This window comes from Watersipora subatra, chromosome 9 (genome assembly GCF_963576615.1).
Source record: "Watersipora subatra chromosome 9, tzWatSuba1.1, whole genome shotgun sequence".
In the NCBI taxonomy this organism is placed as follows: Eukaryota; Metazoa; Bryozoa; class Gymnolaemata; order Cheilostomatida; family Watersiporidae; genus Watersipora; species Watersipora subatra.
The window spans coordinates 25795334-25809534 of NC_088716.1; the positions used below are offsets into that span (position 1 = coordinate 25795334).

Consider the following 14201-nt stretch of genomic DNA (forward strand, 5'->3'; position numbering starts at 1 on the left):
TTGCTGTGATAGCCTGTCTTAAGTGGCTGAGAAGAACCTTCGATGGCTTGGAACCTTTGATGGATGAAGAAAGACAGACTCCCCAGACAACTGCTCTACTTATAGCTTTGTGAAGGAAAGAGAAATCGGGAAAGGCCTAGACTCAAATTCAAGGTTGTAGGGAAATAGAATATGTCCCAGAGAAACATCCAGACAACATGTTGGTGAACAACCGCAGACAATAGACTGTTTTGGAGAGCCGCAATCAGAAAAAAGCCATAGCCAGCCAAAGTCTTAGTCGCTTTGACTGGCTGAGAGAGAGAGAGAGAGTATGGAATGTAATGTGGGATTGTCTTAGCACAGTTTTTACATTAATTACAATACGATACACAAAAATCTAATACAAAGTTAGATGTTACTCTTTATATATCTCAGAGAGTAAGGGTGTAAAATTTGGACAAAATCAGCCTAAAAATTTGGATATGCATAGCGTGTATGGTGAGTGACAGACAGACACAACACACGCATGGGTTAATTAAAATTATATATTTATATAATACATAATAATGTATTACATATTTATATATTATAAGTATATAATAGTATAATACACTACACATATACTATCACAAAATTGTTCTCTTCAGCCATAGTGGCCAGACAGACGTTTACCTCAAGTCTGTTCTAGTGCAAAACAATACTTTTTGTCATATTCACTGATGTTTTTTTTATTTGTGATCTCTAGTAATTTTGCATTTTTTGTTGTAATAACTGATGTTGATAAACTTACATTAATAAGGCTAATACAGTTCATATAAAATACGCAGAAATGAAAAATGAAACACACTACGTAAAGGAATTAATTTTAAATACATAATCTTCTTGTACCCTACCTCATAAAAAAACTTAATAACTGTAGAATGAAGAGGTAGAATATAAACATTTCATATTAGGTTCTGTGCAAAGAAGTTGCTTAAAATCTGCTCCTTACCTGCATATACAATGTAAGGTTTTTACTGTCTTCCACGCACACAACGTGGAAAAAATGTTATGATATAGATGCACTTCTATCAACATCGCACAACAAGAGCTATTATCTCACTTTATATAGATTAAATGCCCAAAAGTTTCAAACATCTGCAAGTTGGCAGTTTCTGGTACTCTGATGAAAGTTTTTATGTCAAAAAGAATGATTGAGCACATCTAGATGTCACTGTCAGATTATATCATAATTTGTAGTTTTCATTAACTGTGTAGGTTTGAAGTATATTTACATTGATGTTATTAAATACTTTAGGAATATTGTTAAAAGTTGTTAGAGAAATAAAACAATCAGTAAACCATATTTGGTCATTTTGAATAATGATTGAAAATAATTACATAAAAATATATCTAAAAGTTAGAACTGAATATTGATGACATCACTGGCCAGCATGCTTTATAAGCAAAACATCACTTTTACTTGTTCTCTACAAAATTAGAACTGTCAGGAAACCAAACGTGGTGCCAACTGCTGAACTTGGTCTCCGTGGTGTCTGATGGAAACAGAATTCATGTTGATAAAAAGTAAGTTGTTTTTGGTAATTGAGCAATGTCTACACGCTGCCTTGACTTGATCCTTTCATTTCTAGTGAGGAAGTGACATCAAAGCAGGAATCATCATCCTTTTCATAATTTTCCTCCACCAGCCATGAATATAGCTTGGATACGCTTGCATTACCTGTGGGAATTAGTGAAACATTAGCATTCCGTTGGCATGGTAACTACTGAAAATACTCAACTAGGTCCTCAAAGTGTGTCTGTTGTACATAAATAGGGATTTATTCACTGACGACAGCTTAGATAAATAATCTTATTGAAGTGAGATTTATTTAAGAGAAGTTTTTGTGACATGATAGCACAACTCCAAACTTTCACATAATAAAGCGCAACAATAAACATAAGATGTACTATATTATCAATTTGTCTACATGTGAAAACACTAACAATAGATGTTACTCGTACTCTTACTTTTTATGAAATATTTTCAAGTGAGTAAATATTTGAAATATAATACTATATTATGAAATATAATACTATATTATGAAATATAATACTATATTATGAAATATAGTACTATATTATGAAATATAATACTATATTATGAAATATAGTACTATATTATGAAATATAATACTATATTATGAAATTTAATACTATATTATGAAATATAGTACTATATTATGAAATATAATACTATATTATGAAATATAATACTATATTATGAAATGTAGTACTATATTATGAAATATAATACTATATTATGAAATTTAATACTATATTATGAAATATAGTACTATATTATGAAATATAATACTATATTATGAAATATAATACTATATTATGAAATGTAGTACTATATTATGAAATATAATACTATATTATGAAATATAATACTATATTATGAAATATAATACTATATTATGAAATATAATACTATATTATGAAATATAGTACTATATTATGAAATATAATACGATATTATGAAATTTAATACTATATTATGAAATATAGTACTATATTATGAAATATAATACTATATTATGAAATGTAGTACTATATTATGAAATATAATACTATATTATGAAATATAATACTATATTATGAAATATAATACTATATTATGAAATATAATACTATATTATGAAATATAATACTATATTATGAAATATAGTACTATATTATGAAATATAATACTATATTATGAAATATAATACTATATTATGAAATATAATATCTACATGTATGTGCTACTAAATATTAGCAAACAAACTGAAAGAATAAAATGCGGATGTTATGTTAACCACTACTAATTTTACTTACTTGATATGTCAAAATCAAAAATACTTAGCTACTCATTCAATTATTACTCTTTTGTAATTCTGTTTTCAAAATTATAAAACTTTGTGAGTAGCTAAATTTATAATATGAAGGTCACTCATAAAGAAAATTTAAATGTGTTTAATATGTACCAATTGCTGCTAGAATAGTGCTAGATTAGACTAAATCCTAAAAGAGTCATTGTTTAATACCGAAAAAATTATGAAAATCCTTTCATCAGACAGACCTATAAAACTGTGTATCGGAATTAAAGAGAAGACAACTCTCGATTGAATTATCTACTACACTTTTGTATATAAGAAGATGCCAATAACTGCGTGCGTTACTGCTATTTTAGTGCGTTAGTACTTTACCAATGTTGCTAAGCAATGATATGACAACAATACCATAATGATAGTAATAATAGATTTGGATGTTTTTGTGAAAATTCCTAGCCTAGAGGAACTAGGCTAATGACAGAAAATAACACCAGCTTAATAACGTGCTCTGATAAAACCAATAATAATAATAATAATAATATTAATAATAATGATAGTAATATTAATAATAATAATAATACCATCACAGTCTCTGGAGTAATTAAAGTTAGTCAGTATATTGATAGTGCGGAGCTCGAAATATATAAGATCCTCCAACTAGGTTTGGAATAAAACAAAAGGGCAGTTAGTAAACAGATCTTCTCTTTATTCTTTTAATGAAATGAAAAAACTAATGGGCAAGCCTTCCATGAGAAACTACACTGACAAAAAAGTTGAAATACAATCCCACGGATGTCAAGCCCACAAGCATTGGCAAAGGCCTCAGGTGTTGCAGTGCCGCATATGAGCGGGTACAAAGGTCACAAGCAGACAACCTATGACAGCTACATTGCGACACAATTAATGATAAACTGCCATCAGATGCATCAACAGCACCATTGACACCCCCTAACAAGTGGTTTCTTATCTGACAAAGTTGTATCAATTCTCATAAATTGACCAACACCTGCTATGTTATGTCAACTCTGATAGCTCTTGAACCACCCACTAAGCATAGCTAAAGCACTTACAATGACATTTCAACTTTGAGTTCCTAGACCTACCACAAAGCATAGCTAAAGGAACCGCCGTAGGATTAGACCCTAATGCTGCCTTTGGTATGCAAAGTTATTACAGAGTTTAAAGATAACAAAGATTTGAGCTAAGTTTGGCAAAAAATGTACAATATCATGTTAAAATATATCCCAAACACTTATCATCAATAATTTTTCTTTTTCTGAAAATAGTCTTTTTTATTTGAATGAAAGCAAAAAAATGAAATCTTTTTCATTCGAGTCTTAAAATAAAGTTTTTTATTTTAAGCAAAGTGTTTCTATTTAGAAAGCCCACTACTGTAGACATTAACTGATCCAGCCACGGCAATCACCTGCCCCTCATAACAGCAAATAAATATAAAACTATGGTTAGTACTGGTTGTAAACAATTTGCAGTTAAAATTAACTACTTGCACCTTTTGAATGTCATGCGGACTTATAAAAACCAAGTAGCAGATAACCTTGAGCTAATTTGTATAACTGAATGAATTTTATGGCGGAGTTAGTGAAAAGCACGGAGCAACGGCCATTTGAGGTCATCAAAACCAAAGCTGAAGGTGATCATGTCTCAATCTAAACAGCGCTGCCCACCCTTTCTTAGTGATGATATATAGATAATCGTACAGCGCTGCCGACCTTTCTACATGCCAATTTTAGTATCGATGATTTTAATTTGTCGAAGTGTAATTTATTTGCTCTAAATTAATTAAATAGCAGTGCTTTTGCTAGGTCACTCATCATGCTTCAACACAACCATAGCTGATTAAAACATTTTATGCTCTGCGATAAATTTCAGACCTAGGATAAAACAACAAACATAATCTGCGATTTAAATTAAGCAGTGAAAAGGTTGTCTGCTAGTGTAACAATTGAAATAATGAACTCACATCTCTGAACATAAAGCACTATGCTCTACATTTACAGATGCAAGTAAAAAATTTTGTAAAACTGTTTTAAAAACCTATCTTAGGCAAGAAATAAAACCCGACACGGTAAAGATGCAATAATTCAGCGTATAGTTTACCTTTACTACATATGCATGTTTAGTTGAACATGGAATTGGCATTAAATGTTGATTGTCAAAGCCAACAGAGTTTCAAGGTTAATAGTTTTAATTGATCAATGAATCATTGCAAATTTAATTAATTAAAAGAAACCTTTGAATCTTCTTTTTGAGAAAGCAACTCCAAAGAACAGAATACATAGCCCAGATAGCTATCTTTGATACTATGAAAGCACAGGATTCAAATTTTGCAGTTAGTGCAGACTAATTTTACGATTTAGCCTTTTTAAAGATTATAAACCTGCAAAAGTATGCCCAAGAATTAAGAGGATAGGATTTAAGAGGTGTATGAAGCCCTGGTCTATCAATGTTATCTGAAACCTCACTAAGGAATGGCATCCAGCCGGCATTGCGTTATCTACTGTGATAAAACCCTGAATAGGAGCTCGCGAATCTCACATTACAGAAGATATGCTCAACAAAAACTTCTCTGACAGCAGACTGTTTCTAAGGCTAAAGAGAAGAGATGCAAGTCATTATGTAAATCTTTATGCTAGCAGACGGCCTTTTAATGCTTGGTTTAAACCACAGATTTCATCCGTTGTTTAATCCTTTTTCTAAAATTTCGTTTGGTTTTTTCTTTTGATCTGAAAATGTCATTGTTAACGCCTTAATGTCATTGTTAACACTCTTGTTACATCGTCACATGTTCCGGATTTGTCACATTCCACTATGTATTTAGGCGATGAGCCAATAGGAAAGAACGTTTTGCAACTTTTAGCTATCTAATGGAATGGCAACTAAATTTCTTTTTTTGAAATTGCATTCTACTTAGTCATGACATGCGTTTCACTAAATTATTTTGTGAACTTGTGAATTTTGTGATGTTCTTCAAACCTTTCACCTCTCTAGTTAGTTGATTATCTAATTTTACCCCTTTTTCTAACCTTATATACTTACCAACAGCGAATTTTTAATTAGGTAATCGTTTAGGTAATTAAATACTTATTAAATTAAAAAATATTTAAATTTTAATTCAATGCATTAGCAGTATAATAATAGTGATAGCACAAAGGATAACAATAGTAATATAATAAACTGCTCAACTGGGTTCAGGAAATACTTAAAAGTCTAAATGTAATGGTATCCAGTAGAAATTGTGCAATAATTTAATAATAATATTAATAATAATAATGATAACATAAATTATAATAAGAATAGCGATACTAATAATAATCTTAAAGCTATGCAATAATTCATTATTACTATTGGCTGATTTACAATGAATTACATCTGCCGATGTAAATTTGATTGTAAGATGTTATGCGAATACAGCTTCATTTCAACCTAACTGCTGCCACAGGCATTGAATGGAGTTAGTTTATACTACTCACCAGCGAAGAAGAACTCGTATACGAGGCCGGCCAAGATTCCACCAGAGATTGGTCCAACCCAGTAAACCTGAAGCCAATTTTAACAGTTTAGTAATATAATCACTCAAGTATAATCCCGATAGAAATTAACATATTAAGTGAGGCTGCGTCTTATCGTCTAGTGCGTGTTATAGTCTAAAAATTATGGTGATTAAGTAGATTTTTGACTCTTGCAAGTTCTCTTCCTGTATTCTACTGATGGATTAAATACCACAAAATTTGTTAAATAATATGATTTCTCCTTACAGAGATATTGATTTTGCAAATTGGTTCTCTCACATACTCAAAGTATTGAGTACCTGAAAAAACCTTTTGAGGTTAAAATGTGAGACAAACAAGGGAGCATTATACATGATATTCATTGTGTGCAATGTAAGGTTATTCACCATTATGCACAACTAGCTTAATGTCCGGTATTACGTGGGTAATAAAGATGATTTTTGCACAAAAATATTATTTTTAATCAACATATATTTACCATTCTAACTTTTAAGTGAAGGGGTTTGTTTATTTCTGTGTGTGATATAAGTTTAATTAAGTTTATGCTATTTATACATATATTTATAGCATTTTGAAGAAGTCTGGGCATGTAATTTTTTCTACTAGCAAGTTTCTTTTAGCTGTTAACGTTAAAAGAAGGATTTAGCCATTGAAGATTGGCAGGCATAATAAGTATGTACGCAATTATTCTATAGTATGGCTAGTAGGCTGTGTAGTGTAGAGGATAGCACGGTGGTGATGGTGTGCAGAGACAAAAACGAGTTTTGAAGTTCAATTCCGGTGGGAAGTAGTTTTTTCATTCATAAAACTTGATCGGCGTAACTGGACATACGACAAACAAACCAAGAAACGCTTAGATTTATAAATACAGACTAAATCCAAAACGCAAAGCTATTAGCTATTTCTAAAATCAAGTGATAATGAGCTGGAATAGACAGGCTCTGCTCACCCATTGGTTGTCCCATTCACCAAGGATAGCAGCTGGTCCAAAAGTTCTTGCGGTGTTCATGCTGGAACCAGTCATTCTTATCTGTCAAAGTCAATAAAAGATTTCAAAAATTTGTTCATAAGAATGGTTCTGCAGCGGATAAGCTGGACTACATTCAAGTCGTGTGTTGTTAGAAGACTGACGGATAAACTAGAGTATAATAACTGACTCTTTGATTGTTCTGAGGTCTGGTCAAACAAATGTGGAAACTAATAGTGGGCATTAGAAAGGAGAATCAGACTGCTCGCAGCGCCGGCATCGATGGCTACAAGCGATGGTTCACTGTGCAAGTCGTCAATGACTCTAGTCCTGCATAACAGTTGCTAGTCATAACGTAACGTGAAGGCAAAAATGTGAACAAGTATTACTATAAATTAGGAAATCTTTGAGAGGCAACCTAAAATTTTTGACAGTTTATTACTAGACCCTAAATCTCTTTCATTATTAGAATACTTCAAGCGCAGTTTTTATTAAAATATGCCATTGTATTTTAAACACATTAACTAAAGTTATCATTGAGATCCAAATTAATTCAACTTTTGCAATAGATCTCATATTACAAGCTCTAAACTTGACAAAAATCATTGATGCAGTCAATATGTCATGATTTCATTTATTATTACGCAAAGGTGATTGTTATTACTTACAAATCCAAGATGGCACATGGTTACTGAAAGACCAATAGCCAGAGGACCTGAGCCATTGAGGTCGCTGCGGGAACAATCACAGGTAGCGAAGACTGTGGTAACCAGAACAAAGGTGACGAGCAGCTCTATCACACATCCTTGACCAGGTGTGACACCTGGTCCCAAATTGGTCACACCTAAAATATTGGCAGAGCGTGAATATGGATTGAAAAAATACTTTAAAAGAATATAAATTCTTATTTTCCTTCTGTTATTTAAGACTTACGGTAAGTTTTTACACATTGAAAATCAACGATTGGTAAGGCGTCTACAGTCACACCGAAATCAGAACTTTTATCTATCCAACTGATAGTTGTACTTTCCACCAGTGACCTTCTTTCCAGTGACCTGTGGCATAGTGCTCCAAGAGGTCTGACCTGGAAGCAACTGGTTGAGGCTCAAGTCGCAAAAAGGCCTCTAGTGATGACAGAAATGACACCCAACTGGACATGCCTCCAGTCATCGAGGTTCCCTTGTCACTGGACTCAAACATGTTCAGCCAAGATCACAGAACTATTGTTTGTGCAGCGATGCTTTTAAAAACACACACAGCCTCTGCTTGCAGTAAGCTAGGCAGACGCCTTACTCCATCTTCAGGGTCACACACGCTCCCCCAACACATTGTTGATGCGCTCCCCCAACACATTGTTGATGCGCTCCCCCAACACATTGTTGATGCGCTCCTCCAACACATTGTTGATGCGCTCCTCCAACACATTGTTGATGCGCTCCTCCAACACATTGTTGATGCGCTCCCCCAACACATTGTTGATGCGCTCCCCCAACACATTGTTGATGCGCTCCTCCAACACATTGTTGATGCACTCCTCCAACACATTGTTGATGCGCTCCTCCAACACATTGTTGATGCGCTCCCCCAACACATTGTTGATGCGCTCCCCCAACACATTGTTGATGCGCTCCCCCAACACATTGTTGATGCACTCCCCAACACATTGTTGATGCGCTCCTCCAACACATTGTTGATGCGCTCCCCCAACACATTGTTGATGCGCTCCTCCAACACATTGTTGATGCGCTCCCCCAACACATTGTTGGTGCACTCCCCCAACACATTGTTGATGCGCTCCCCCAACACATTGTTGATGTGTCTATATTGGTATATTTATTACCAACTATGAGAAAATCTATAACTTTTTTGCACATGTACCAAGATGCTGTGTAAACATGCAACAACCATTGATGCAAACACAGAAGAGAGATCTTACTGTACCAGGCAATTGGCAGCTGTTGTCAGTTGCTTCCCTATAGCAAGTTGTACTAAACTGTTCCAATAATTCATCCAATGCTATTTCAAGAAGGTAAACCTTTCAATTATGATGACATATTGATTGTATTGATGACATAACACTCAACAGATGTTCGTTGTTGACCCTTCCAAGGCATGCGATTTTCAGAATCTATTTTAAGAAAACTCCAATATGCATTCAAGAAATTACACAGCTTTTGATAAATGTCTATCTTAGGGAGCGGCTGACCGATGTATGTGAAAAGGCATAATGATGCCATGGCGACCATGCAAGCGTGCATACTCAAGTGTTTTTGTGATGTTTTCTACATAGTTATTAATTGGCCAATTGGATGTGCTCAATCATATACGGATCAATGACATTTCAAGTTAAAACCTATTTATAAAGGTCGTGTTATATTTTCATGACTTCTAAAAAAGAGTCGTAAACTTATAAGAGGTATCATGGCATTATTAAATGAGATATGATGACATTATGTGTTTAACATGGTAGAACTAGTGAGATCTCATTCAGTAATGAGAAATATTATCAATCGTTCGGTACTTTTGCGCTCACCTTGTGTAACGCTACGTCATCTTGTAGAAGGTCCAACGAGTACACTACCGGTAATTAAAGGACAGATAAACAGCTACCGAAGGAAAATAATTTTGCTCATGTTGTTCTGGATTGAGTAAATCTTACAATGATTTACTAATTACTGTATCTAACATTTCTGTTGGTGTATGCACCTTTTTTATGAGTCCTTTTTACTTGTACCGTAAATTGCTATCTATCTATCTTCTATTATAGCCAATGCCGGCTCGACAGTAATACATACCGAGACCGCAAGTAGCATTGGCTGCTTGTAGGGCAGTGTCAGCGTAGGTGGTCTGCCAATTGCATGTCAAGCTCTGCATGATAGCAGCTCCCATCACAGCTCCAGTGCATTGGAAGAAAACGTAGAGTAGGAATCTCATTAGACTGATCTACAAATATGGAATGTTCTAGATATAAACATAAACTATTATCAGAAATGAGGTATTCCAACAAGGAATCACTACTAGTAAACAACTCCAAATAACTACAAATGTGGAATATTTCAGAATATTTCCACCAAAGTTAGCTAACAACTGGTTAACAGATACAATATTAACAGAAATGAGGTATTCCAACAAGGAGTCACTACGAGTAATTAACTCCAAATAACTAAAAATATAGAATGTTCCAGAATATTTCTACTGAGGTTCAGAGTACTTTCTAGGTTAATTGATAGCCAAAGCTAGCTAACGACTGGTTAACAGATAAACTACTATCAGAAATTAGGTATTCCAACAAGGAGTTGTGATGAGTAAATAACTCCAGAGTGTCTAGAGAGGTCTGAGAAATTTTAAACAGGAAGCATAAACATACAGTCTGGATAGGCACTGCTTGAGTCTCAGGCGTTTTAGACAATTTTTTGTGTTCAAAAATAAAATAGATCTTTGAACATGACAACAAGCATACAACATCATTTATTTCCTTGTTTCTTTTATTGCATCATCAAACTGTTTACCATGTTGAGATTTCTTTCTTTTGACATGTAGCAGAAAACATTTTGTAGATTATAGATTGTAGTTTATAGATTGTAGCTTATAGATTATAGATTGTAGATTGTAGACTATAGATTATAGATGATTACCAATGGCAAATAAAAACCTATACACACATTGAGATAAATATGCTGGTGGCACTATAAAATTTTCTGAAAAGACAGTTAGCATGAAACTTTAGGAATGGTTGCGCAAAAATTGTCTTTATCATTGGCCATGTATTGGAATAACCTTCGTTTGACCTCACGCCAAGTTTGACACAGCTACATTTTCTTAGTCTATGTGTGTGGTATATATATATATATATATATACATATATATATATATATATATATATATATATCATGGTATTGTTAGAAATAATCTACGGTATATTTTGGACAATCCATCATACCTTGCGAGCACAAAGCATGCCTGCAGAAACTGCTGGATTTATGTGACCTCCTGAAACATCTGCTAGGAACCAAACAAGGGTAGCAACAGAGAGACCAAATGATAGGCTGACTCTAGTGAGGTCTAGTTCTGGCGCTCCATACGGACTGTTGCAGCCAACAAACACAAGGAACATAACTCCAAGCATTTCACCAATAAGCGCTCGGTAGAATTTAGCATCTTTGAGGTCTTTGACTGAGCTGGCAAAAAATCTAGCGTAGAAATTCATTTTGTCTCCTCTGTTTTTCTGCAAATAAATAAGAAAGAAAGTAATAATTTTGTCTATTAATAATACTAATAAATAACCTATAATATAAAATAATATGAAATAATAGATTACATGAATACAACTAAATAACATAACAAAAAGACAGAATTATATGTGTTGGCATGAATTTAAAACATGGAATCAAATACAAATGTTTTTGTATTGCGTATTTAATCTGAATTTTTTGTTACAATTGTTTATGAAAGTGATATTTGTTTTTGTTGTATCAATCATATACACATAATAGGCATTGTATACTTTAAAACTTTTTTGAGAAAGGCCAGTTCGCGGAGACCCTGGGAAGCCTTCACAAAAATATTATCATCCATTGCTATTTTTATCAGAATCCTTTACATTAGGCGACCTATTGACCTTTGTTGCAGTCAGCAAAGTTTGGCAATGTTATTGTAGCCTAACACTTCCTATGTCTAGTCTACATTTGTTCATGTGTGTGTGCTGTATACTTCCTGGGCTGCTCTATACTGGGTCTCTGAAGTTATTTAGCAAACACAACCAAGGGAGACAACTGCTAACTTACAGTTACTTGTTTACATCAAGAGCTATTCATGATTTTTTATTTGAATAGATATGTCATCCATAGAGTGTGATGATCACATAATGATATGCTCCATTGCACACCCGTCTAAACATGGTAGTATTGTTCCAACTGAGTAAATTAGAGACACTTATAACAGGTTAAACGCCTTTTAAGGCGTGGTCACACGAGCGCCAAACCGACATAGGTTTGGTTTGGTTTGGAGGCTGTTTTACTTCGGTTCGGCTAAGCCACATGTCACACGGCATCCGAAGTCACTTCGCTTCCTAGATACCATACGCCTGGAAACAGGACACTGTTTCATTGGTAGTTTTTATGTATTTGAGCTAAATATTTCTATTGTAAACAAAAAACTTTGAGGAACAAGTATTAATTACAATTACGCGGCAGATTTATCAGAAGATCGTTCAGCTGCTCAAAATAAATCACTCGATACAAAGATTTTTCCAACCCTTCCCATCAACAAAATTATATTTTTTGTTAACATAGGAATGTTTTTCTATGCTGAGTACATAACAAACAAAAAACAGTCTTTATCATAGTACTGTGGTTTTACATAAATAAATCAGTCAACGATTGTTCATCAGGATGAGTTTGACACATTACTTCTATTCTACACAAAAGAAAACCATAACCATTCTCTTACATTTATGCAAAATTTAAGTGCAACATCTTACATTTATGCAACACAATCACAAGTCTGGGTGAGCTTTGTCATAAATTGCTTCATGTTGTTTATTTAACGAAATAAAAAGATCGTCCCATTTCTTTTTTAATTTTGCTCACGCCCACGTAAGGAGAAATGTGACGCGTGCTCGCTAGAATTTTAACCAGCCAATAAGAGCAAGGGTTCGGCCACGAAATTTCGAGCAGGATCGAAATCGTTCATTTCGGCCAGAAATGTCTTTGGCCGAACAGTTGAGCCATCAATAGATAGCTTGGCTTCTTACAAATACAATCACAGTTAAATAACAACAGCGTTAAACAACTGAAATGGCAACTGAGCTAAAAACTCAGTTTTAAACGCCGAAGAAATGTTGTTTACAACCGATAAGGGTTTTAAATCAGTGTTTGACACTAGGCGCGGTCAAATATTCTCGATTGCCTTATGTTAACCAAAAAGGTAGCGTTTTAAATAGACAGACAGTCAATAAATTTTGTGTTTTTTGAAAACCTGCAAAACATTTTACAGAGCTATCATCCAGTCGGGCGTGAACCACTTCTAGTGCTACTTGACAGATACGTACTCAGTTAGCAAGCAGAAGATAAAGATAGCTTGGGAAGTCAAGAAGATAAGCAATTGCTGTTAAGGGTACCAGAAGTGCTCTGCAAAAGCTAGCCAACCTAGAATGCATAGCATAAGCTTTGATACAGAAGTCTCACTATAAAGTCAGTCACCTCATGTTTTGCGCTGTCTTTGAGAAATGCCTCTGTCTCTGTAGTTGGTTCACATAAATCAGCCATGCTATGGAATTCTATCTACCAGAGAAATACACTTCAGCTACGGCTCAAAATATACTGTACACGTTCTCACCACACAACACAACTAAAAGCAACTGTCAGCTACTTTCTGCTAAATAAATGATATCAGTGGTCCCAGGGATGATAGCCTAACTGTGAGCAGGCAAGCGTGTAATAGAGTTACCAGAAGCAAGAAACGAGCGTTAATTAGCGGTTGGTTTAGAGAAAAAAGCCAGCTAGACATAAATTTCTTGTCAAGTATATTTGATGTTTTGATCTAAAATGTTATATTTAAAATAGAAAGTTATTATCACAGTGGTTAGTGTAGCAGAAACCAGCAGAAATGGTGGCAATGGTACATAAAATAATTAAAAAAAATACTTTACGATTAAAAATAAATGATAATTTTATCTCAGCAAAAGCTGCCAACTAGTTGAAAGATTCATCCAGTTATTTTTCTCGTTTGAGGAACACAAACTAGAAATATTTTCAACAGCTGTAAAATTCGCATAACCTGTTTATTTCTGCTGCCACCAGCTAGTCACTTCAAACCTCATTTTGTAATTTTTATTTTTAATATGATAAGCATGTGATATCCCAATTG

The 14201-nt window shown here is 33.9% G+C and overlaps 1 protein-coding gene across 2 annotated transcripts in view; it reads right to left on the reverse strand.

Annotated features, from left to right (window-relative positions):
• Positions 1-1230: 1230 nt before the first annotated feature.
• Positions 1231-14201, reverse strand: part of LOC137404280 (aquaporin-5-like) — a 53748-nt gene continuing 40777 nt past the window's right edge. The window contains exons 1-7 of one of the 2 annotated variants that reach the window (XM_068090463.1): positions 13535-13677; positions 11275-11559; positions 10130-10277; positions 8003-8178; positions 7317-7397; positions 6329-6395; positions 1231-1699 (exon numbers count right to left, since the gene is read on the reverse strand). In XM_068090463.1, the coding sequence (XP_067946564.1) occupies positions 1575-1699; positions 6329-6395; positions 7317-7397; positions 8003-8178; positions 10130-10277; positions 11275-11559; positions 13535-13600 (948 nt within the window). In that variant the 5' untranslated portion in view covers positions 13601-13677 and the 3' untranslated portion in view covers positions 1231-1574. Of the gene's footprint in view, positions 1700-6328; positions 6396-7316; positions 7398-8002; positions 8179-10129; positions 10278-11274; positions 11560-13534; positions 13678-14201 lie in introns of those variants that run through there. The other variant, XM_068090464.1, reaches the window with a different exon arrangement.